The 22,720-nt window shown below is 48.4% G+C and overlaps 1 protein-coding gene across 13 annotated transcripts in view; it reads right to left on the minus strand.

The window, feature by feature from the left end:
* Positions 1–2,723: 2,723 nt before the first annotated feature.
* Fgfr2 (fibroblast growth factor receptor 2) overlaps positions 2,724–22,720 on the minus strand; it is a 95,702-nt gene continuing 75,705 nt past the window's right edge. For 12 of the 13 annotated variants that reach the window (XM_015498330.2, XM_015498328.2, XM_048791315.1 and 9 more), the window contains 8 exons: positions 21,666–21,787; positions 20,246–20,356; positions 18,578–18,768; positions 11,301–11,423; positions 10,692–10,762; positions 8,793–8,930; positions 7,288–7,393; positions 2,724–4,410 (listed from right to left, as the gene is read on the minus strand). In XM_015498330.2, the coding sequence (XP_015353816.1) occupies positions 4,246–4,410; positions 7,288–7,393; positions 8,793–8,930; positions 10,692–10,762; positions 11,301–11,423; positions 18,578–18,768; positions 20,246–20,356; positions 21,666–21,787 (1,027 nt within the window). In that variant the 3' untranslated portion in view covers positions 2,724–4,245. Of the gene's footprint in view, positions 4,502–7,287; positions 7,394–8,792; positions 8,931–10,691; positions 10,763–11,300; positions 11,424–18,577; positions 18,769–20,245; positions 20,357–21,665; positions 21,788–22,720 lie in introns of all 13 variants that reach the window. The other variant, XM_015498331.2, reaches the window with a different exon arrangement.

Raw genomic sequence — 22,720 nt, forward strand, 5'->3', positions numbered from 1 at the left:
TTGAAATGTGAAAGGCTTCTGCCATCCCTGCCCTGGGTGGACAACCGAACCACTTCAAGTTTTCCTGAGGATGAAATGTGAGACAAGATAAACTTTGCTTTCATCTTTTAAACATCAGAAAATAAACAACATCAAAACGCAAGCTGGACAAGAAACAGTCCACTCACCATCCCCAGGGGTTGCTCAAGCTCGCAGGCCACAGCTGGAATAGAGGGGGGGATGGGAGGTAGAGCCGCGCTCCAGGATGCCAGCCAGAGAGTCTCTACCCTGCATCATACCAGCGCTCCCTTCCTCTCCCAGCAGAGGGAAGAGAGCAACTGACCAGACCCTCAGCCTCTCCCTGGGTGTGGAAGCCAGGCCAACTTACTGAAGTACCCTTTTCTGAAAAGCCCAGTAAGGTCCATGCATGCATCTTTGGCCCATGATCTGAATGGTATCTCTTCAGCCATTAAATCTTTAGGGGGATACTTCATGCCCACTAGGGTGCTATAATAAAAATCAGGGACAAGAGTACTGTTAGGGAGGGAGTGGAGCCCTCGTACGTTGCTAGGGGAGATGTAAGAGTGCAGTGACCCTGGACCTCAGAGTGGCTAGACACAGTGACCACAGGTCCCCGCAGCGCCCCTCCTGGGTGTGCACTAACTGAAATAAAGACACACATGAACGTTAGCAGCAGCGCTGCTCTTAATAGCCAGGAAGTGAAAACCACCCACGTGCCCATCAGTGGATGATGGATAGACAGACTGTGGCATGTCCGCACAGCGGCATGTCATTGGGAATAAAGGGAATGAGGTACAGATACATGATGCATTGTGGATGGACCTGGAAATAGGTTACGGAAAGGAACCCAGACACGAAGGCCACGTACTGTAGGGCTCCATTTAGGTGAAATGTCTAGAAGAGGTAGATCCACAATCAGCAGCTGGAGGCAGCAAGGGCTGGAGGTGGGGAAAGACTGTGAATGGTTTCATATGGAGTGATGGGAATATTTGGAATTAGATAGTAGTGATGATCGTACCACATTGTGAAAATTGGAAAACTTTTGGGGGGCATCTTCTGCTGGAGCCAAGCTCCTACAGGTCATCCTATGGGAAGCCCACGAGGCTGGTGACAGCAGGTTTCACAGAGGAGGCAAGGAAAGTTCAGGCACAACCTGTGACTTGCCCAGCATCACCCTGCTACATCTCTCCATTAGCGTGAAGCCCGCCACCCCTCGTCTTGGTTCCCACCACACAGACTTCAGCCTTGTTTTCATGGACTCTTTCCCAGCCCGGTGACCTTCAAACCCTTAGGCTGAGTCTCAAGTACCTGTTCTGCAATAGTGCAGCTCTCTGGACCTGGCCCTTGTGGAGCCTGAGACAGGACAAGCTGGCGGACCAATCACTAGTTTTCTGAATGGTGGGGGACTCCTCAGTCCATAGGTGCTCAGGTCACAGGTCTTGTGTAGGTGCTAATTTCCCAAATGTGGGCTAAGGAACTTCCTGCAAATCAGGAGAGTAGCTCCCTGAGGTAAGGAGGGAGGGACGAGCTGAGCAGTGGGCGAGGGGTCACCTCTCCACCCTCCCATCACCAGCAGGACCTCCAGCAGCCTCCTGAAATCTCCCTTCCTAGCTGGGAACAGAAGGGCCCAGGCTCCACCATCTAAGCCAGCTGCCTGTCGGATTTTGTAGATCTGGGGAAAAGTCTATCAGCCGCGGGATTCTTATCAAGTTCAGACTTTTTGAGGTAGGTCTAAAAAAAGGGAAGAATTTGCAATCTATAAATGGACCATCCTGCCCCTTGTCTCCTCATGACAAATGCCCCTTTCAAAATAATTTCCTCCACCTGGCCAAGGAAACGCCAGAGGGCTGCAGCATAGTTGCCCTGTACACACATGTGCTAATCAGGTGGCACTTCTCTTAGGCTGCTTTCTCATTTTTTGGATCACATTCTTCAGGTGGGGTCATAACCCTGCTCTACTAATAGAGCACAACCCTGAACAGGAGGTTGCAAATGTAGAACCAGGACCCAGGATCCGATGCCAGGTGAGACCCTTGCTCCACCACTGATGGCCTCAAAGCCAACAGAGACCCACAGGCCAGCCCCTGTGTACAACAGCCCCGCCAGGGTCTAAGAGCATGGCTGTGGCTCAAGAGAAGTGTCCTGTTACCTCCTTTTCCTGGTGCCAATGAGGCTGGCAAGCAGATGTAACGGGAACTCACTGTGTCCCAGACCCTCGTGTTAACTAACAGGCAAAATTCCATTGCTATCTTCAGATTCTTGGTGGTATGAAACCAAATTCGTCCATGTTTTCATGCTTCTTAGAAATTTTGAGATGCATTCAACTCTACGCATCACAAGGAAACCAGCCTGGAAGGGTTCAAGGTCCCTGGGATCAGGTGTCCTGAGCACCTCCCCTCGCCAATACCTCCCCATCCTGCACCACCTCCCGGTTTGTGACGCTCTCTCCCCTGCTGCTCCTTGGGGACCCAGGAAGGAACGAGGACTCTCTACCCTGAGGTGCCAGTGAGCAACCCAGACAGGGCTTCAACCAGCTTCCAATGTCATTGGATCCATGTGCCCCACGTACGGCTGGTCCTGTCCAATCTCAGCGGCATATCACTGCTGCTTGTGGCAAACAAAGGGCCTTGCAGTTCTGCCTTCTGTGTATTTGCACCACACAGCACTCTGTCAACACCTCCGAGCACAGGAAACCATTTGGTAAGACACGAGTATTAAAAAAATAAGCTGCGTGACATTTATTTTGTCTTGTTAACATTAATATCTGTAGAAACATTTTTATTGTCAGTATAAAAATTAACAGGTTTTATTAAATACTTTCTCCAATTTCGTAACACATAAAATCAGTGTCTTCTGCATTCATGTTGCATGGCTATAGCAAAGTGAGTGGGTGATCTGAAAGCAAAACACAATACTTTAACACAGAATGAACAAGACGGAGCTCTTCTGTCTGATGGGCCGGATCTTGAGGTGAGGTCTTGTCAGCAGCAGACGGAAGCAAACCCTTAAGAAGATGGAAGCAGCCCCCGACTCTCAGCAGAGCATTTCTGTGTTTCCATTTTCTATGATAGTTCTTTGAAGATCCTAAAAGGCTTCTCTGATGCCAAAGAACCTGGAAGCCATTATCAAAACTCACTGAGGAGGATGCAGACTCATCTGACAGATGCACAACTCAGGGGCAGAAGGCCAGCTGCCGGAGAGAACCCGTCCTCCTGGGGCTCCAGCTGAAGTCTGTCCTCGAGGAATGGATTAAGGCACCTTTGAGCAAGGGCGCTGGTACCATTTGTCTAGGGAAATCCAGCTAAATGCAGCGCCGGCCAAAGACAGAGCTGCACACCAACACCAAACACCTTCCTATGAACAGGTTCCTGTAATATGGGCATTTAGGTGGTTTAAGCATAAAATTATCTGACAGCAGAGTTTAAACACAAATAAATCAAAAACTTCCATTTCCCCCAAGTTAGTCATATATTGTAAATATTTCTGTTCTCATAGGATCTGATAACTAGTTAAGTCCAAGCAATAGATTAACTAGTCCGCTGTGCTGCCCACATAGAAATGCCACTTAAATTACAAAAAAAAAAACTATAAATGATTAATTGCTTTTGTATATTACCAATCCATTAATAAATTAATGTTATACCATTTTCCCTGAAAGCAAAAGTATTTTTCCCACCTCTGCTTGGTGAAAATTAAGAAATTCTGTATAAGAACAGCATTTAGCAAATAACTATTTAAAAAAAAAAAAAAAGGAGAGACCAATTTTCTAGGTGTATTGGGACATCCATTTAAAATCAATACAAAAAATAATTCCTTGTAAATATATAATATATATTTATACATAATTTGAATATATTTACATACATCCAGCACCTATATACTGCATTTGTGCTCTGTAAGTGTGTGCTGACATATATTTTCTCCAATTATTACAAAATTAACAAGGAAGGCAGAACGTGTGTCTGCCTTGAGTCCGATGGGGCACAGCAGTACCCACAGTGGGTCGGGGTGAGGGGGCAGTGGCTCCTGGCTGTCCACTGCTCCAGAAACATCCTCCTCCTGGCGAAGGTGATAAGTTTTCAAATGTATAAACCTTTACACGTGTGCCGATTCCTTTTCCAATTATTTACTCCTCTGATCCATATATACAAGCAGAGACAACAGGCCCTGGAAGGCAAGGCCTGCCGGCTCAGTGTAGGTAGGTTCCTGGCGCTGCCCTGTCCAGGGACAGGAAGACACGCTCGTTCATGTTTTAATGCTGCCGTTTATGTGTGGAAACTGAGGCAGGCAAGGTTCGTAAGGCATGGGGTCCGGAGAAAACACAGAGTCATCCCCTGAAGAACAAGAGCTCCTTGTGTCGGGGTAACTAGGAGAATACTGCTCGAGAGGCTGACTGAGGTCCAAGTAGTCCTGAAAGAAGGGAGAGAGATGTTTTATTTCATCTCGGGTCAGGATAACAAGGTGAATACGGCTCGAGAGGCTGACTGAGGTCCAGGTAGTCCTGAAAGAAGGGAGAGAAGAGTCTTGTTTGAAATGCAGGTTCCTGAGAAGTGGGCGTAAGCTGGGAAGGGACAGGGATCCCCTGGAAGGCCTACAGGGCCTGTCCCCCCAACAGCCAGGGACACCTCCCCCAAGCCCAGCTTCATCTACCCCCCACTGCTGGTGCTGGGGTCTCCTTAGCCCGCAGAGACCTACGCCAACTCTGGGGCCAGTCACCCCCTTGCTAGAGCGTGTGGTTCAAGTTCAAGGCCCAGCAGAGTAGAAACACCTAATAGGACACGGTCCCCGGGACCCCTTTGCCTAATGAGATCATGAATATTTATTTCCTGAATTACATCTTACTATTATAGTTTCTAGGACAATTTAAGGGGAACACTTCTTCATTCAGCACGTAATTTAACACATGTAATTCATTACTCTCAGAAGCTCGCTCGGTTGAAAATGTAAACAGGTTCAAAAAAGGCTTGGATCCACTCATGCACGTTAAATCCACAGTGGGCCACTAAAGGGAAGCTTAGGGAAATGGAGGTCTGAGAGTCCCCAAAGCACCACCTTGGTGTGGCTGCTGAGGTACCCCTGCACCCAGAAGAACAGGCCCTCCTCCACCCAGGCCTGGGCAAGAGCTGGTGGCCTGCTCTCACACAGCCCGTGAGCTAAGGACAGTTGCTAACATTTGCACATGGATGGAAAACCTCAAAAGAAGAGTAATATCTTATGGCACTCAAATGACATAAAATGATATACAATTCATAACAATTCCAATTTCAGGGCCCATAAAGTTTTAGTAGAACACAGACACCCATTTATTTACATACAGTCTGTAGCTGCTTTCAGGCTATGATGGCAGAGTTTCGACAGAGACCATATGGCCCTTAAAGCTGAAAATATTTACTCTCTGGACCTTTACAGAAAGCGTGTGCTGACCCCGCTCTGAAGCCAGGGGAAGATTTCTAAATGGGGACTTTCTCAGTCTCGCTGCCTCAACCGAGCTGGCATGCTGGTGGTTCTGCTCATACGCCCGGAAGCCAACTCCATTTCTGTGACATGTGGTTTCACCCACAGGGGCCTAAAAAGTGCAGACCACAGCAGAAACAGCCTCGGCGTTATCAGAAAAGAGCCCACGGAATGTTGGCGACTATATGTTTTAAAAGACAGAGGGGAAAAAAAAAACCCCACTATAATTCATCACCAGGGCTGGCAAAAGAAAGAGTCCCCATCCAAGAAAGGGGATGTGTCGGTTCCAACAACACCACAGTATGAACCGCACCACTAGAAACAAACACGCCCACCACATCAAAAGAGGACTTTTTGCTTACAATGATAAAAATGAAATTTTGTCCTAAATGGAACCATTTTTCTTGAGCATATGGTAATGATTTTCAGAAGGAAAGAGACTTCGATTTTTATATCCGTTAGGCAATATGGCATTCTGCTTTTTTTATTTTAGGATACTACACATAAATTTCAGTATGAACGGACCCCTCTTTAAATGTGAATATATAAATGTGTAACATGGAGCAGGGACACGGGATCATTAAAAGAGAACTTTAGTGCTTTCTCCAGTTTCTAAATGAAGCCATAAACTTTCAGATCTGATAGGAAAAAAAATAGGAATATCAGTGGATTCCAAGTCGAGGGTTAAAGGAACTTATGCTAGAAACAACAATTTTGGCAGGAGAAGAAAGTTGGTGTCCCCCCTCCTACCCCCCGCCCTTGAACTGTTCCGTTCTTTCAACTTCTGAAGGTCAGCTGCATTCATTTAAATGCAATCTCTCCCTTTATTCGGCACAAGCCATAGTCAGACACACAAGATAAAAGTTGCTGAGTTGAGCTTCATATCAGTCCATTCGACTGTATTTTTATTAAAAAAAAAAAAAAATCCCTGTAAACCTGTTCATTAAAAATTAAGTGTATAATTGGTCTAACATATTTGGGAGATGTTAACATTTTGTGGCTCCAAAGACAACTGTGTACTCTGGGGTTGTTTTGGTTTTTTCCCCATGTGAGGGAATACTGTTCCTACATCCTCATTAAATATCTCAAATTTCATTCATTACTAATTTCTCCCCCGTGGGCTTTTCCTGGACTTCAGAGTTTTATCATCTTTCCTGCTCAGAGCATAACCACACTTTCTTGCCATAGCCCTAAAGACCACTCACTCTCTGGATTGGGTATCGAGTGACACAAAGTATTTCTTTGGTAGACATAGATTACAAATATTTTGGAGAAAATAACCACTTTAACCAACAGGTATCAGTTTTCACTAAAAATCCTAATGGTCACTCCCCACAGGAGGCTGTGTGTGTTTACATGCACAAAAAGGAGGTGAGAGCCACAGCCCCTGCCAGCTGAGATCACCCACGGCAGCATCGGTCACACAGAAGGACTCACTAGGTGCCATCCAGGGTCAGCGACAGGGCATCAGCTGCTCTCACACTCATGACCAGGCACAGACTTGGTGAGCACAAAGCCTGAGCTCCCTCCCTCCACACCAAAATGCAGCAGCTGGACACTTCTTCTCCCTCCATCCCAGCCACACGCCACCAGCAGCCACCGCTGGGCAGCCTCGGCATGGCCTCCATCTTTGGTTTCATTAATCAGAATTTACCAAGTGCACTTCTGAGAGAGCTTGTGCTTTGAGAGGAACACACACACAGTTCACTGTCTGGCCCTTCTGGTACCATGACAGACTATACCACGACTCCAACAGGGGAATCGCGTGTATGAAGCTGAGCTTCTCTCCTGAGCTGGGCAAGGCCCCCGGAGCTTCTGGAAGGAGGTTCTTACCTCATTGGTTGTGAGAGTGAGGATTCGATCCAGGTCCTCCACCAACTGCTTGAACGTCGGTCTCTGTGAGGGCACAGCGTGCCAGCAGTCCCTCATCATCATGTACCTGGCAAAAGACGGGCCCCTGGTGAGCTGATTTAAGCACTAGGCTATGCCAGCTTTAACAGGAACATGCAGAGGCGCCCTGAGTAATGAAAAGGTACCAGAACCTTCCAAGCCACTCAGTGAGGAGGGGAGTCGGTCACTATTCAAGGACCCAGTGCTTGCTTCCTCCGAAAGGCACTTGGACTTACAAAAATATGGCTTCACCCAATATGTCCTAGGAAAACATCTAGCTAGGCACCCCTGTGACGTCGCCACGGCCTCTCGATTTCAAGGCCCTTCTGGAGGTCAAGGGAGGAGACGGGTGCTGCTAGGTCTCTAGCCTTCCGCCCTGAACACGCTGCTGAATACACTTTGGGTTTTGTTTTAAAGATTCCAATTGACAAAGGTTCCTCAGTTTAAAACAAAATAAAGTGTGAAAACCACAACTTTAAGCCAAGGGTTTCAGGGGCCGATCTGCCCCGATGGGCTGCACGCTGACTTCCTGATTAACTCTCGCAGAGACCAACGTTCCTGGGCTTATCTTGATGGGGAGTTTCAACAGACCCTCTGCATTAGGAAAAGCAAGAGGAACGACAAGGAGCACAATAAATGCCTTTATATAATACGCTATAAAATGTGGTCATTCATCAATGCCCACTGTACACCTAAAAGCACTCATGGGATTACTGACATTAAATCCCTGTGAAAAGACGCACAATGGAGCGCAGTCTCTGGGACAATCGCTACTCTTAGTTCACCCCAGGGCTAGAGGGGGGACAGCCTCCTTTTCCCAGTGCCACTTCTATTGCACAAGGCACACGTCACTGACACAATGTAACTCCACTTACAGTGCGAGGTGGATTTTTCTAGAAATCAGCTACTGGTTTTATGGTCAGATGCAATACCCTGAGGATTTTTAGTTCTCTGCACTAAGATATGAGTGAAACATGGGTTTGCAGACACTAGCTATCGGCTCTGAGCAAGTGTGGTTGATGTCAATCTGCAGTGGCGGCCGTCAGGGGTCAAAGGTGCTTCAGAAACGCCCACTCTGTCCACTTGCCACGCTGGGGCTGGCAAAAGCACCTCGGCTTTGTGAGGGTGGCCCCATGGCTTCCTAGCTTGCTACCTGACCCGGGCACCTTCCTGACCCTTGAGGCACAGGAGACACCCCAGGAAGATCACTCCAGCTAGCTCTGCGCTCGCCCAGGCAGCCGCCTGCCCTCTGTGCACCGCAGCAGGCTACTCTTTTTTTTGGAAAAGGTGCGGTGGCCGGAGTAGCTATCTTAGCTCTGGGACTGAGCACGGACACCTTCAGCAACTCTTTTCAGAGCATCTTTAGAGAATCGGGGCTTTAGGATACAGAGGTGACTCAGAAGGGTGGTTGATGTGGCAGCAGGCCCGGCGGGGAAAAACGGCCTTACAGCTCATTGGTGCAGTTGGCTGGCTTATCCATCCTGTGTCCTTCCTTCAGCAGCTTAAAAAGTTCCTCCACGGGAATCCCTGGGTAGGGCGAGCCCCCTAAGGTGAAGATCTCCCACATTAACACCCCAAAGGACCAGCTGCAAAGAAAAGAGAAAACACAGCATGACTGACCCATCCAAACGGCAGGAAAAAAATAAAACACCTGCCCACTTCTTGCATTCACAGATAAACGAGCCCTCCTGTGATTCATCCCACGTCACCCTTCCTGCTCCTAGGAGGCTCTTTGAACAGGGAGGGCTGGGGTACTCTTGATGGAATTTTCCATTGCTCTTAAAAGTTCTTGGTCTCAAAGATGGCACTAGAGACACAGGATCTCCATTCCTACACTCCAAAGGCTTCTGCTCCTCTCACTCTTCCCGGTGTGCCTGACACAAGGACTGTGATTCTCAGATTCTCAGAATGGCTGGTACAGTGCCCGCAGCAGATGCTCTGTGACTTACTAAGATGGCGCAGGAGTCGGTGCAGGGCCAGGGTCAGGATGGGAGAATGCTGTGCCCACCTGAATTTCACCAGGACACCCCACAGGGCACATTCACACAGGCTTCTTAGAGACCTGCATTGTTTTTTTTTTTTCTGAGCCTAGTTCAGGGGACTCAATCCCTGGGGCGATCAAGCAGAGAACCACAGGTTTAACCTGTGTCATCGAAGCTCTGGAAACTGTCCTTACTGACTCTCTGCTGGTCAGGTTTGGGAATGAAACTGTTCCTGGCTTTCTATGGAGCAGAAGCAGAAGCATGATGTAGGCAGAAGGAGCCACTGGGCTTCAGTTTGCTCATGGCACAAACGGGAATCAGGACCCTTCCTGCCCGAGTTGCCGAGAGGGCCAACCCTGCTGGAAGAGTCCAGGCCTACCCCAGGAATCCTGCTCACACAGGAAAAACAGACCGAATGACTTTAAAGCAAACAAACAACAACAACAACAACAACAACAAAAACCAGGCCAGGCGTGGTGGCACATGCCTATAATCCCAGAGGCTCAGGAGGCTGAGGCAGGAGGATTGAGAGTTCAAAGCCAGCCTCAGCAAAAGCGAGGTGCTAAGCAACTCAGTGAGACCCTGTCTCTAAATGAAATACAAAATAGGGCTGGGGATGTGGCTTGGTGGCCGAGTGCCCCTGAGTTCAATCCTCAGTGCCAAAAAAAAAAAAAAAAAAATGAATAAAATAAAAATACAACTTTTCCCTTTGGAATAATTATAGACTCCCAGAAACTTGCAAAAACAGTCCCTTTCACCCATCTTCTCCCAAAGGTAGCAAGATCTTTCAACTGAATTTCCAGAATCTAAAAAATCAGTTGGAGCCTGATCCTAACTGCATTTTTAAGTGCATAACAGCAACATTATGTAATTTCTACTATATTTCTAAAAGAGACTAAGACCAGACCAGATTTTTTAAGAGTCATCCCAGTGAGCAGCCATGGTGGAGATCATCTGAGCCGAATTTGCCTCACTCAAGTGTCCCCCAAGGACAACCTGGGTGGGGAGCACACAAGCCCCCTGAGCAGGGAGGGTGTAGGTACTACTTTAAGGGACTGAAGAGAGTGGCAGCTGCGGATTGGATTGGCCATCTGGACAGCAGCTCTACAGTACACACCCCTGGGGGCGTGGGAGGGTCACCTCGCTCCAGCAAGGGGAGGTAGGCGATTCCACCTCCTGGGCTCTTCAAAGGTGGCAGACTAGTAACAGAGCCCTGGTTACCAGCCTACTACAATGTCTGCGCTCTCTGAGGCCTTCCATGAACGTGTGCAATGCAGTGGCCACCAGAGGATGAAGACAGAGGAAGAACATGCCCTGTTCCTGTGACCGACCCCACGAAAGAGCCAGAGAACGGAGGTCACTTACACGTCACTCTGGTGTGTGTACACTCTGTCAAAAAGGGCTTCGGGAGCCATCCACTTGACAGGAAGCCGCCCCTGCGAGGGTGGGAGAAAACGTACAAACCCACAGATTAAAACTATGGCAGCAGGCTCGACGAGCTGCACTGTAGCCAGGAGGTGGAACCTCATGGTTTCCCTGGGTCAGGGTCAGTCATCAGGACAGAGACAAGCTCCAACTAGGACCGGACGTAACATGTCAGCTTTGGGTGCGGTAATGACCTGCCATCTCCTTGGATTCTCAATACCATTTATCCCCTGCACAGACACACCCTGGCCAGGTCCTAGACAAAAATTAACCCCGTAACATCCAGGCTCTGTTCTGTGCTATGAAAGTTCTTGAAAGACAAGAGTCATGTTAAACGCCTGGAGGCTCCTGCTTACTCAGGATAAAAGAACGTTTCGCGTTGACCAAGATCATCCTGAATTATTGCCTGCATTTGCTTATTGAGAGTTTGTGAAGAGTATGGCCAACAAACAGGAATGAGGGGCGGAAGCTCCTTCCAGCTCCAAACGCCAGGAACCTGGAATCCTTCTGTGCCCCCCACCCCCTCTCCCGCTGACCACCGAGACTCACATTCGTGGTCTTCTTGTAATAGTCTATATTGTTGATGTCTCTGGCCAGTCCAAAGTCTGCTATTTTCATCACATTGTTTTCTGTTACCAATACGTTTCTGGCTGCTAAATCCCGATGAATGCACTGAAATCAAGAAAGAACGAATTTCAAAATGCTTCAAAGAAGCAAAAGAAAATATAGGCTCATTTCTTAAAATGCAGACAGAACATACATTTCAAGTCAAAAGGCCATATTGGAGCTGGAAGACGAAACTGGTCAGCTGAGACCACCCGAGAACCCCCAGCACGACTCTGGTATTTATTTTCTAATTGTGAATAAGTAACTAAGCCAAGGCCCTGGTCATTTCAAGACCACACTCTTTCACCGGTAGCCCTCCTTCCAGCACACAGAATGGCACTGGAGGGTCCACACCTGCCATCCCAACACCTGATCCTTAAACCCACTTTCAGAAGGGCTGGTTCAACCCAGCATCCATCTTTACCTCCTGGTCCCTTCTCTGACGCTCTGACCTGATACAACTCTGGTCTCAGAAGGTCTACAATTACAACTTTGGTATTCCCTTTCCACAGATGACGTGCTCCCTGCTCCTCCTAAAGAGGATGAATCAGCTCTCCACTGCCAGATCCAGCGGCCCTTGAACCCCCTCCAAGTTCTTCCTCTCTACAGCTTCAGACACTGCTGACCGCTTGCTCATTTTTTGAAAACTGTCCTTCCCTAAGCCCCGCTCTCCCTCCCCTTGCTCTTGGCTCATTCTCTTTCTCTCCTGGACACTCTCTGACTCTGTGGTTGGCTCACCTTTTCCTCTGTCCCTCAAAAGTAGACAAGGTGCCCCATTGCGTCTGTGCATCTCTATCTACCCTCACAGAGTCAAATCCTAGATGACGTATAAAATGGTCACAAATTCCCATCTCCACTCCGACCTCTCCCGAGACCCATGTTCTCATTTTCAACTCACTGTGGGACATTTCCACAGCGGTGTCCCCTTGATGCATCAAGGTTCAAGTTTCTACTCCCCTGATTCTTATTCCTTTTGTCTCTCTCAATCAGAAAGGGACACACTAGCATCCTTTACACCCAAGTCCTGTTGATTCCAACTCCAAAGTGCCTCTCCAGTTTGCCACCTTACTGCTGACCCCTCAGTGCAGGCTGTGGTCATTGCCTGCCCCCTGTGGACTGCCACACTGCCTGTTCTCCATGCTTCAAACTCAGCCAACTCCTCTCCCTCCCTTCCCTGTGTTTTAGACGCAGACAGTTGTGCCCCTGAGAGGTGTGTGTCACAGCATTCCCCATCTATCCAGGCCCTCAGCCCCGTCTGTCAGAACACCTGGCCTGCACAGGGATGCAAGCTGTGGCTACAGGGCTTGCTAGGGGGACTGACGGTGAGGGCCGATGCTTCCTGGGAGTCCCTCTGGTCTCAGAAAGGCCAAGTTATTCTAACTTCTGTGTTTCCTTCCTACAAATGAAATGCCCTTGCTAGCTGGAGTTTTATCTGCACTCTAACATACCACGATTTCATCACGGTACATGGTAATTAGGGTCCCGAATCATCACCCTGTAATTTTGGGAGAGGTAAGGCACAAAGAAGCAAGTCAACAATACCATCAAATGCCTTTATACAGGTTACCAATAAAGGGTAACTGTCACATGACGCCGAGAGTCTGACCAATCCACTGGACATGGCTGCCAGGGGGCCACACTTAGACGGGCACTTAAAAAAGAGCCAAACACTTTGGAAATAGGAATTAAGAATTATTTTACTCTGTCCACACCCCCAGCTAGTCCTTGTGTTTACTTGCTTCCGTGGGATGGCTGAGTTCAGAAACGGGGAAGCAGGAAAGCCACCAAGTCTGTGCGTTCCCAGCCAGACAGGAGCAGGGAACGTGAGCACTCCCAGAGCTGCCTGCAGATCCGCGTGGCTGGGGCCGCCTTCCTGGTCTGGAGGCCTCTTCAAATTGAACTTCCAAGCCCCGGGCCAAACTCTCCCGGTGGTACGCTGCCTCCAACACGTGCTGCGAGTTTGGCAAGCCGTGTGGTCAGGAGAATCCAGCTTCCCCTGCACTGGGCCCCGACCACACATCAGGGCTCGACTGGGAAGAGATGCTGCCTAGGGCTACTGCCACCACCTTGTCCAGCTCGGACACCCCTCTTCCTGGGGAGCCCGGACACACCAAAGGCCCCGCCAGGCTGAACAGAAGACTTGGAACCAGAGCCAGAAAAGGGAAAATAATTTAAAGCAAGCCAGATCCCATCATTCACAGAAATCTGAGTTGTTCTCCAGCCCAAAGAGCTGACTATTTATATAATTAGGGCCTGAGACAGTTTGGCATTCCCCTCTCCTACAGGAGAAGGGTCGCTCAGGAAGGAAAGCTAACGCCCCCAGGACGCCTCCGAGGTGGGGCGATGGGCCTGCTTAATAGGAAAATCCAACCCGCTTGGGTTTAATACTCTGGAAGCTAAACTGGATGTGCAATTTGGTTACAAAAGAAAATATGTGCTTTGAACTAAAAATAGCAAGGAGTTTATAAACTGTGTAAGGCCAAACACCCCCTTACGAACTGCACCCTGTTACCACATGCACCCTAGTGGTGCTTTACTTGCGGACTCCCTCTGCACCCCCACCCGGATCTGCAAAGTCCCCCAAAAGATCAGGTGCTGAAGCAGTGCAGCACTATCCAGAGCTTTGGGGGAATGACTGGATCACAGGGCTCTGACCTCATCGATGGATACATCCATTGGATGCATTAAGAGAATCTAAATGGACTCCTGGTGGGACCACCATGATGGTCAGCCTCACCTTAGGTCCAGAGCAATGCAGCCGCCAATCATGAGCTGAAACCTCAGTTACCTTAAGCCAATAAACCTTATTTCCTCTAAGTTGTTTTTCCCAGGTATTTGTCACAGTGCGGAAAGGCCAACACACCTGCATACTCCCCACACCACTGACAGCTGTGTGAAGCCAGGCACTGTGTGTGACCTCAGTATTCCCAGCACAGAGCACAGAGCCTGGCCAGGGAATGGTCTGCTGAGCTGCCCTCCGCCCCTCCTTCCAGGGAGTGGGTCTCTAACAAGGCCATCTCTTGGCTGTGAGTGGGAGGCTGTGGGTAGGTAGGCAGGCAGGATAGGACCCTTCCCCTACTTCCTCTTTCTCGACTGTCAGGAATGAACCTTCTGGGTCTGCAAACGGGCGATTCCTAAGGGGAACATTCTTTTTTTTTTTAATATATTTATATTTAAAAATTTGTTCTACTTAGTTGTACATGACAGCGGAATGCATTTCAATTCATCGTACACAAATGGAGCACAACATTTCAATTCTCTGGTTGTACATAGTGTAGAGACGCATCATTTGTGCAATCATACGTGTACCTAGGGTAATGACATCCATCTCATCCCACCATCTTTCCTACCCAAGGAGAACATTCTTAACATCTTCATCTCTCACCCTTCCCATCTATTCCAATGTCTTTAACTACAGGCAGCCCTGGGCCAGGGACTTTGGACCCATGCAATGCCCCAAGGAAACATTACTGTCCCTTTGACTCTGGGTTCTTCTGAAAAATCAAGGAGTGAGCTCACCAGGTTACTGACTAAAGCCCCAGAACAGGGACTCTCCTTGGTCCTGCTTGAGTCCAGGGAGAGGTAGAGACTGCCTGAGAGCCGGGCCCGGCTGGGTAGAGGACCAGAGGACTTAGCTCCAAGACAGCCATGTTACCCTGGGGGCCTACAGGTCTCACCCCTTAAGAAAGGACAGTGATTCTGCCATGCTTGGGATCAGAGCCTTCCTTCCTGTCACTTTCCAACAGTCCTCAGCACCCTTACTTATAAAGTCCCACCAATTGCAAATTGTTCCAAGGCTTAGTTATGTAGGATCCTGTAAGCCAGGTGCTTGACACCGGGCCTGACCAATGGTGGGCTCTCAAAAGGTAGTCACTGATGAGTCACAACAGCGGCTACGGCCATCCCAACACCATCTATGAGGAATCCACCCTCCCACTGTCGTCCTGAAATGTTCTCACGCGTTTTAAAATGTTGGCACGTTTTGCAAAGTTCATTTGACTCCTAGTTCTCTTCACTCCACGGGGCAACTCCAAACCAAGAAGGGCTCGGGGTGCACAGGTTCAGTGGTGTGAGGCTGCCACTGGCTTTGCAGCCAGACTCAACACGGGTGCTTCTCTCCTCCTTCAGAGCACTGATTCCAAGTCTTCTGTTTGACCCAGAGGGTCCTTCGTGTGTCCTAACTCCCTGGGGTAAGGGGTGTCCATACTCGACAAGACGGTTCACAGCCCACCTCTCCCCCTTCCTGAAACCCTCCTTTGGGGCCTCTGCTTCCCCCTTGAATCTCAGACAGCGCCTGCTCAGCCTCCACTGCCTCCTGAGCTTTTCACCAATCTTGGGATTTGAGTTTTCCCGGGGTCCCACTCCAGGCTTCTCGTCTTCCTCTTCTAGGTTTCCCTCTAGGTAACTGATTTGCTACCACAGCTTGACACCACCTTCCTCCGCAGTCTTCCAGTTGCCTGTCCGGTCCATGGGTCTGCATCTGCGGCATGTTGGACACCTCCCTTTGAATGGCTCTGGGATAACCGAGTTCTGGGTTTTCCACCAAAACCCATCCCTGCCCTGCCTCCCAATTCCCAAGTCTTCTTCATCTTGGAAAGCTGGACCACGTCCAGTTTCTCAAGCTGGAAATCAGAAGCCATCCTTGGCTACTCCTCTCCCCGGACCTAATCAAGTCACTATCCTCACAGCAAAATAAGTCTGAAATCACACTAGCAACTTCGGTCAGTGTCTTGGGCCCCACTAAGCCCTGGCCCACACCTACCGGCACCTTCCACAGGACTTGGTGTTTTCCATCTGCCATGCAGGCAAAAGGAAGAGCCATCTGTAAAGCACACTCCTGACCTGTTACTCTCCCTTAATGGTTTCTGGCCCCTGGCATGGGGCCTTAAGGTCCTGAATGAATGGGGCCTTATCACACTGTTCGAATTCAGGGTTTTTGTTGTTATTGTTGTTGTTTACATACTAATTTTTATTTTCATGTTAATTGGAAATCACTCATGGGTCCCGCTGCAAGAGGTCAAGGGCTATGTCCATTCTGACTAGGGCTTGAGGCTTCCAGGGAGGCCTGTTGAGTTGAAGGACTGAATAAAATGCTGAGACCAGTCCTCCCACCGTTTTGTATGAGCAGTAGCACCCTGTGCCTCTCCCATCTCCCACCTAGGGACAGCTGGGAGAGACCAGGCCCACAAGTGACCAGGCTGCCTCCAGCTAGACTGTGCCCCCAGGGTTCTATCTGAAATACTACAAATATTTCAGAAAAGGTGAAATAGTGCAATGGATAGCCAGGGTCACCAAACTTGCTTATTATTCTTACCTGCTCGCCTTCTCTCTTTGTATTCAGCACGCGCGCGCACACACACACACACACACACTCTTACTTTACCGCTCATCTCTTTAAAAAAAGTTGTAAGTATCACTAACGCTTCACATCTAAATTCTTCAGCATTTACAGGGTGAACATACCTAATTCGAAAATCTAAAATCCAAAACATTTTGAGTACTGACATGACACAGGTGAAAAATTCCATACTATAAAACTTGGTCTTATGCACAAAATTAATAAAAATGTTGTGTAACGATACCTTCAGGCTCTTATGGGCATACTTTGTGTTTAGATTTGGGTTTTTCCTTCAAGATACCATTAGGTATATGGAAATATTCCATACATGGAAATCAGAAGCCATCCCTGGCTACTCCTCTAGAGTCTCAAACACTTATTTTGGACCCGAGCCACTTGACCTGTGTCTCCCACCTTAACACAGTTGCACTGTTGCCCCAAATTCGGCTTGACACAGTAACGTTACCTAAGACACAGGCTGAGCTCAAGTTTAATTGTGCACAATGTCCTTTGTAAAAGCTGGCCCCACCTCCCACCCCAAAGGAACCCGCCCAAGTCCACTCTCACACCTGGCTGCCATCTCTTTAGCCTCCTTTACTCTGGAATGATCTCCCTAGCACTTTTTGTCTCTTGTGACATTGACATTTAGAAGCCATGTCTTGTCAAATGCCAGCATCCTGGACCTGTTTCCCGATGCCCAAGACGTTCTGATTGGCAAACTGCCCGGCTTACACGCACATGCAAAATCACAGGACTCAAAACTGTTTCAGTTAGTTTCCCAAAACCTACATACTAAGAGATTTCATAGGGAGAAATCTGGAAAAGTTTTGAGCTCTAAATTTTCTGGAAAATTTTTTAAAAACTTAAAAATATTTTTTAAAAATCAAAACAAAACAATGAAAATAAAACACAAAACAAAGACAGAACCCACAGGACCCAGGGCGGAGACCAGGGCTGCAGCACGGCTGCCCCTCCCGTCCACTTCACGCATCAGACTCACAAGGCCCCTGTGGGGATCCAGGTTTGTGACCATCCAAACAGCCCAGGCCCCCAGGTGACAGAGGTCCACACCCACCAGACCTCAGCTTTCTGGGTTCCCAGGAAGTTCCTGATGCTACATCATATTTCCCAGCAGAGAGGAGTGGAGCTCATGTTGCCTGAGGAGGGGGTCTCTGCACCCCTCCCTGAATGTGGGCTGAGGAAGGGTGTCTTAGGTCCCCTGAAATGCCCCCGAGCACATCTGGGTACCTGCTGAACTGCTTCCAGAATAACTCACATGTTTCAAGTTCCTTTGAAAGTGGCATGCTTGGAATGCCAGCGATTTACCTCGGGGGACCTGGCCAACTTCTGACCACAGAGGGTCACTCACCAAAGTAAGCCAAAATGAACTCAGATGTCCAGGATTCTGTGTTACTAAAATACCCTTTCACTTGATCTCTCTTCTTAGCATACTTAAGGCCACATCAAACTCAAAATCCTAAACACATCACCCAAAGTCCATGTCCCCACACTCAGTAACTACAAAACAAATGAAGCCCAAACAAAATAAAACAAGAAGTCCCACATCAGGATGACAGGGAACACCCCTGGGCCAGTCACCCTCCACCGGGGGCACTGAATTCCCAAGAGCACCAAACCCAGCCCCATCTCAGAGAAGAGACGTCTTTCCTGCTCCTCTCTGCAGCGTCCCCACGAGTTTATGAGGCTGCTTTGCTCTTTAGAGTTCATTAAACTCGAATATGCACAAGGCCATAAAGACTTTCCAGCCTGCACGAGACATGTGAGGGTATGGTCTAGAGAATGAGCACAGCCCACCGCCCAGCGCCTTCAAAGGCACTTTTTATTGGCGTTCCCCCGGCCAAGAGGAATGAGAAGGACTCACTTTTTGGGAAGCCAAGTACTCCATGCCTCTGGCCAGCTGGTAGGTGCAGGACACCAGGTCCTTGAAGGTCATCTGCTCCTCGGGCACGCGGTTGATGTCATAGGAGTACTCCATGCCGGGCGGCCTGCGGGCTCGGAGGTACTCCCGGAGGTTGCCTTTCGAAGCGTACTCGACTATGACATAGAGTGGCCCTGTTGACAGAGAGGACACACTTCCTGAGGCAGCGGGCCAGGATCTGCCCTGGGGCCACTCAGCAAAGGGCCTCTAGTTACTGCACCCAACGTGGCACCGCCATGTTGCCGTCTGTGGCTTCTGCAGCGCTGAGGATGGAGACCCAGGTGCTGGGTAAGGACTCTACCACCGAGCCACACCATCAAGCATGGGTGGTTTTATTTTTTGTTTGTTTGTTTTTTTAAGTTTTTACATACAGAAAAGCACACATGAAAATAGAACACCTGTGTTCTGATCTCTTCAAATGAGAATCAACATTGGGTGGTGACATCTTCAAAAGCCTTCAAGAAATGAAGCAGAGAGGCGGTGCCCTCCCTATCATGGAGGGCAGTGGCTCTCATAAATCTGTTCCCTCTACTATTTACTTCCAATTCATCTTAGCTACTCTACGTACATCTAGTATTGATAAAATGTATGTATTATTTTTAGTCACAGAAAGGAACAATAAAGAGAACTTTGCTACATTTTCACTGATACATTCTCTTGGGGAGGCTACATGTCACCGATACGTCATTCTCATCCGCCCAAGCTGATCCCTCCTTCCCACAGCAGGACAGCATGCTGTTCCACCTCCCATACCACCCTCCCTCTGCTTCTCTGTACTGGTGGGCATTTAGGTTGCTGTATCCACCATAACTGAGTGGGCAAGGAACATGGCTGTGTCTCTCTGCCTACAGACTGCCATACTTCTCCATGGCACAGACTGGAAGGTCAGCAAACCAGGGCCTGCAGGCCAAAGCTTGCCCATTGCCTGTCTGGGTCACTGACACACAACCAGGTCCATGCATTTCTGGACTAAGGCTGCTCCCCTAGTACAATGGCAGTGACATGTGGTTTCAACAGAGACCACAAGGTCCACGAGACTCTAAAATATCTCCAACTGACCTTATGGAAATAAGTTGCCAATGTCGACCTAAAGGAAAATTATCAAGACAAATGTGCATTTTCAAGTTTATAGATTATTGTCAAATTGGTTCCCAAAGCGCCAGCAGATGTTCAGCGGCAGCAGCCAGGGAATCCCTCTGCGGAGGAAGAGGCACCCCTTCATACTGCTCTCCTCTTTCCTTCAGAGCCCACTATCTGTAACTGACAGCAGGATGGGGCGCCTCAACTCCCACCACAAGGGAAGAACTTCTCAACCAAACACAGGGTCTCATGTTCACACTCACAAAAACATAAGGAGATCGCCCTTTCCAAAATGGCCTCCAGATCATGACCTAGAGACAGCAGGACCTGACACCCGCCTGTCCCCAATCCCCAGGCACAGAGGCCCCTTTGTGTCCCTGCCTGGGAACATCTTACAAAGGGTATTTTAAGGAAAACTATAAACATGCACATGAGGCACCCCAGGAGCAGGATTCAGAAGCTCAACTGCTTCTAGAAAGAAGCCTGCTCTCAACTGTGGGCTGAACATCTGGAATCATTTCCCCTACTCACCGTCCTGTGTGCAAGCTCCAAGAAGGTTAATGATATTTTTGTGTTTTCCAATCATCTTCATCATCTCCATCTCTGACACCAGATCAGAAAGGTCCTTTTCCGTGGCATCATCTATGAATAGTAGGTGACCACCAATCAGACATTTCCTCTGATTTGAGGGCTGTCACTGCTAGTGGCCAAACTCTTGGTTGAAACTGAATCACAGAACCAGGAAAGACTTCCCCAATCATCTCCCTCATTTTATCAGCAAAGGAACAAAGGCCCGGTCAGGGTTCTTCGGGGGGTCACTAGCAAACAGTCAGGATTAAAACAAGGCATGTGACCCTAAGCCCAAGTCTTCTGAAGCAAACATCACAGACATGAGAGTGTTTCTCTCTACGGTGAGCCAACCCCTCCTCTATCATACATAAGGAATCTTAGAATCACTACAGATTTTCTCCAGAGCAAGAATTCCCTCCCTACGCAACCTCAGTGGCCCTTGGAACACTCAAAGTTGGCTCAGGAGGCTCCCCACAACTGTGTGTGTAAACTGTGTGCAGCATCCTGGGCGGGCCAATGGCCATGGCGCCCATTGGCTACTCAAAGTGGCTCCAGTTCCCATCTTAAAAAAAACCTCCAGCAAGAACAGCAAATCCTGCAGCCCAAGGACAGACTTCTCTGCTTGGAAACCACAGAAACACCTGGCTTTGGACCTCCTTTCCGACATCCCTACAATAGGATTTATAATGTAACCGTTCCCTATAACCTTTCTCATAAAAGACCAGCTCAGGAGCATATGTTAATGGTTAAAAGTTCTTCTAGCTCCCGTGGAGCGGGTCAGAGGGTTGGTGCACGCTTCAGGTTCCCACGAGTGACAGCAACTGGATGCTTATGTCTCGGCTGCTGTCCCCACGACCCGGGTCTCTGCACCAACCCCGATTCTGTTAGATCCTTTGTAGCTTCTAAGTGACTTCCCCCGACGGGAGTCATTTCTGCTCCTCTCCTTGCAAAGAAAGAAGGTGTCCTACTCACTGAGCCTCTAGTTACCTCTTACAATGTCAGTTTCTCTGTTTGAAGGCTCGAGTTTGAGTCCTGAAGCCAGTGGGCCAACCCCCATCTAAATCCATCGACTAGGAGTGGATACTTTCTAAGCCCATAAAAACACAGAGCGGGTGAAGAATCACAGTCACCTGCAGGAAGCCCCAGGACAACTCAACCTGGACGGCCACCACTTGCGAACAGAGGGGGCTTTTCTTTCTTGGTAAGTACACATGGCTCAAGATAAATAGTCTGTCCAAGACGCTGATTTATCTTGAAAACTCCTCAACCTCTAGGTCAACTATGTGCCCTCTGACCCCTGCCATGACAGAGTTCACATGCCACAAAAGGGGCATTCTTGATAAGACCCTCTGCGCCCCGCCCCCGCCGCCTCCCCACTCACCTTTCAGCATCTTCACTGCCACGGTGACCGCCTCCTTGGGCTTGTCTTTGTCGATGCCCACTGCTTCAGCCATGACCACTTGCCCAAAGCAACCTTCCCCCAGGGGTTTGCCCAGCGTCAGCCTAAATGTGTAAATAGGGGATTAGCACATAGCATCTGGTGGAGGGGCGCAGCGAGGGAGATGCCAGAACTAAATATAACAATCTTTCAGCAGCTTGCAAAAGCATGGCGCATTTATCATATGGAACTAATGAGACTTAGGGTACACACGCGCTGGGGTATTTTCTTAGTGACGTTTCAGAGAACGTCAATTACTGGTGGAACAGCTATTCGGTTTCACATTTGTATTCTCAATTTCTTTTCTTTATGAAAGGAAGGCCCCCTTGCTAGGGAGCTGGTCAGTGCCCCTCTCCCCCACCACCAAGGGCCAACAACAAGGTGCTTCAGATCTTGAGCCAATTAAACATTTGTAATTTAGAATGTCCCAAAGAAAAATGTTAAGGTTGTTCTTATTTTTTTTTGTCCCTGTAAAGTGGCAGCTTTAAAAAAAAAAATCACTATTATTCAAATACCAGTGGATTTTATGGTCACATTCCTTGCCAAGTTACAGGATCTGAATCTTAAATGTGTTTCAAGGAATCTTTAATTTCTCACTACAGGAAGAAGAAATTCTAGAAAATGGGGAGCATACTTTTTTGACGTAAGTTTAGATAGAGATCCTTATGACTACCTGAAATTAATCCTGAAAATTCCTCACCTCTAGATCAACTATGTGCAAAGGAAGAAATTGCAAAGTGAGCCTCACAAATTACATTTTTAAGCCCAGAAGCTCTGTGCCCATTTCATGAAGGGCCACATATCACCCTTGGACATTCCAGAAACTAGCAAAATGCGTCTTTGGAATGTTTCTGAATGTGGTTTCTTAAGCCTAACAGCAAAATACTGAGCCGCCATTAGTAAACGGTATTTACGGTAAGTAAGTACACAATGATTTGCAAAAGTTCAGCAAAAAAAAAAAAAAAAAAAAAAACCAAAAAAAACAAAAACAACAAAAA

This window comes from Marmota marmota, unplaced genomic scaffold (assembly GCF_001458135.2).
Source record: "Marmota marmota marmota unplaced genomic scaffold, marMar, whole genome shotgun sequence".
Lineage (NCBI taxonomy): Eukaryota > Metazoa > Chordata > Mammalia > Rodentia > Sciuridae > Marmota > Marmota marmota.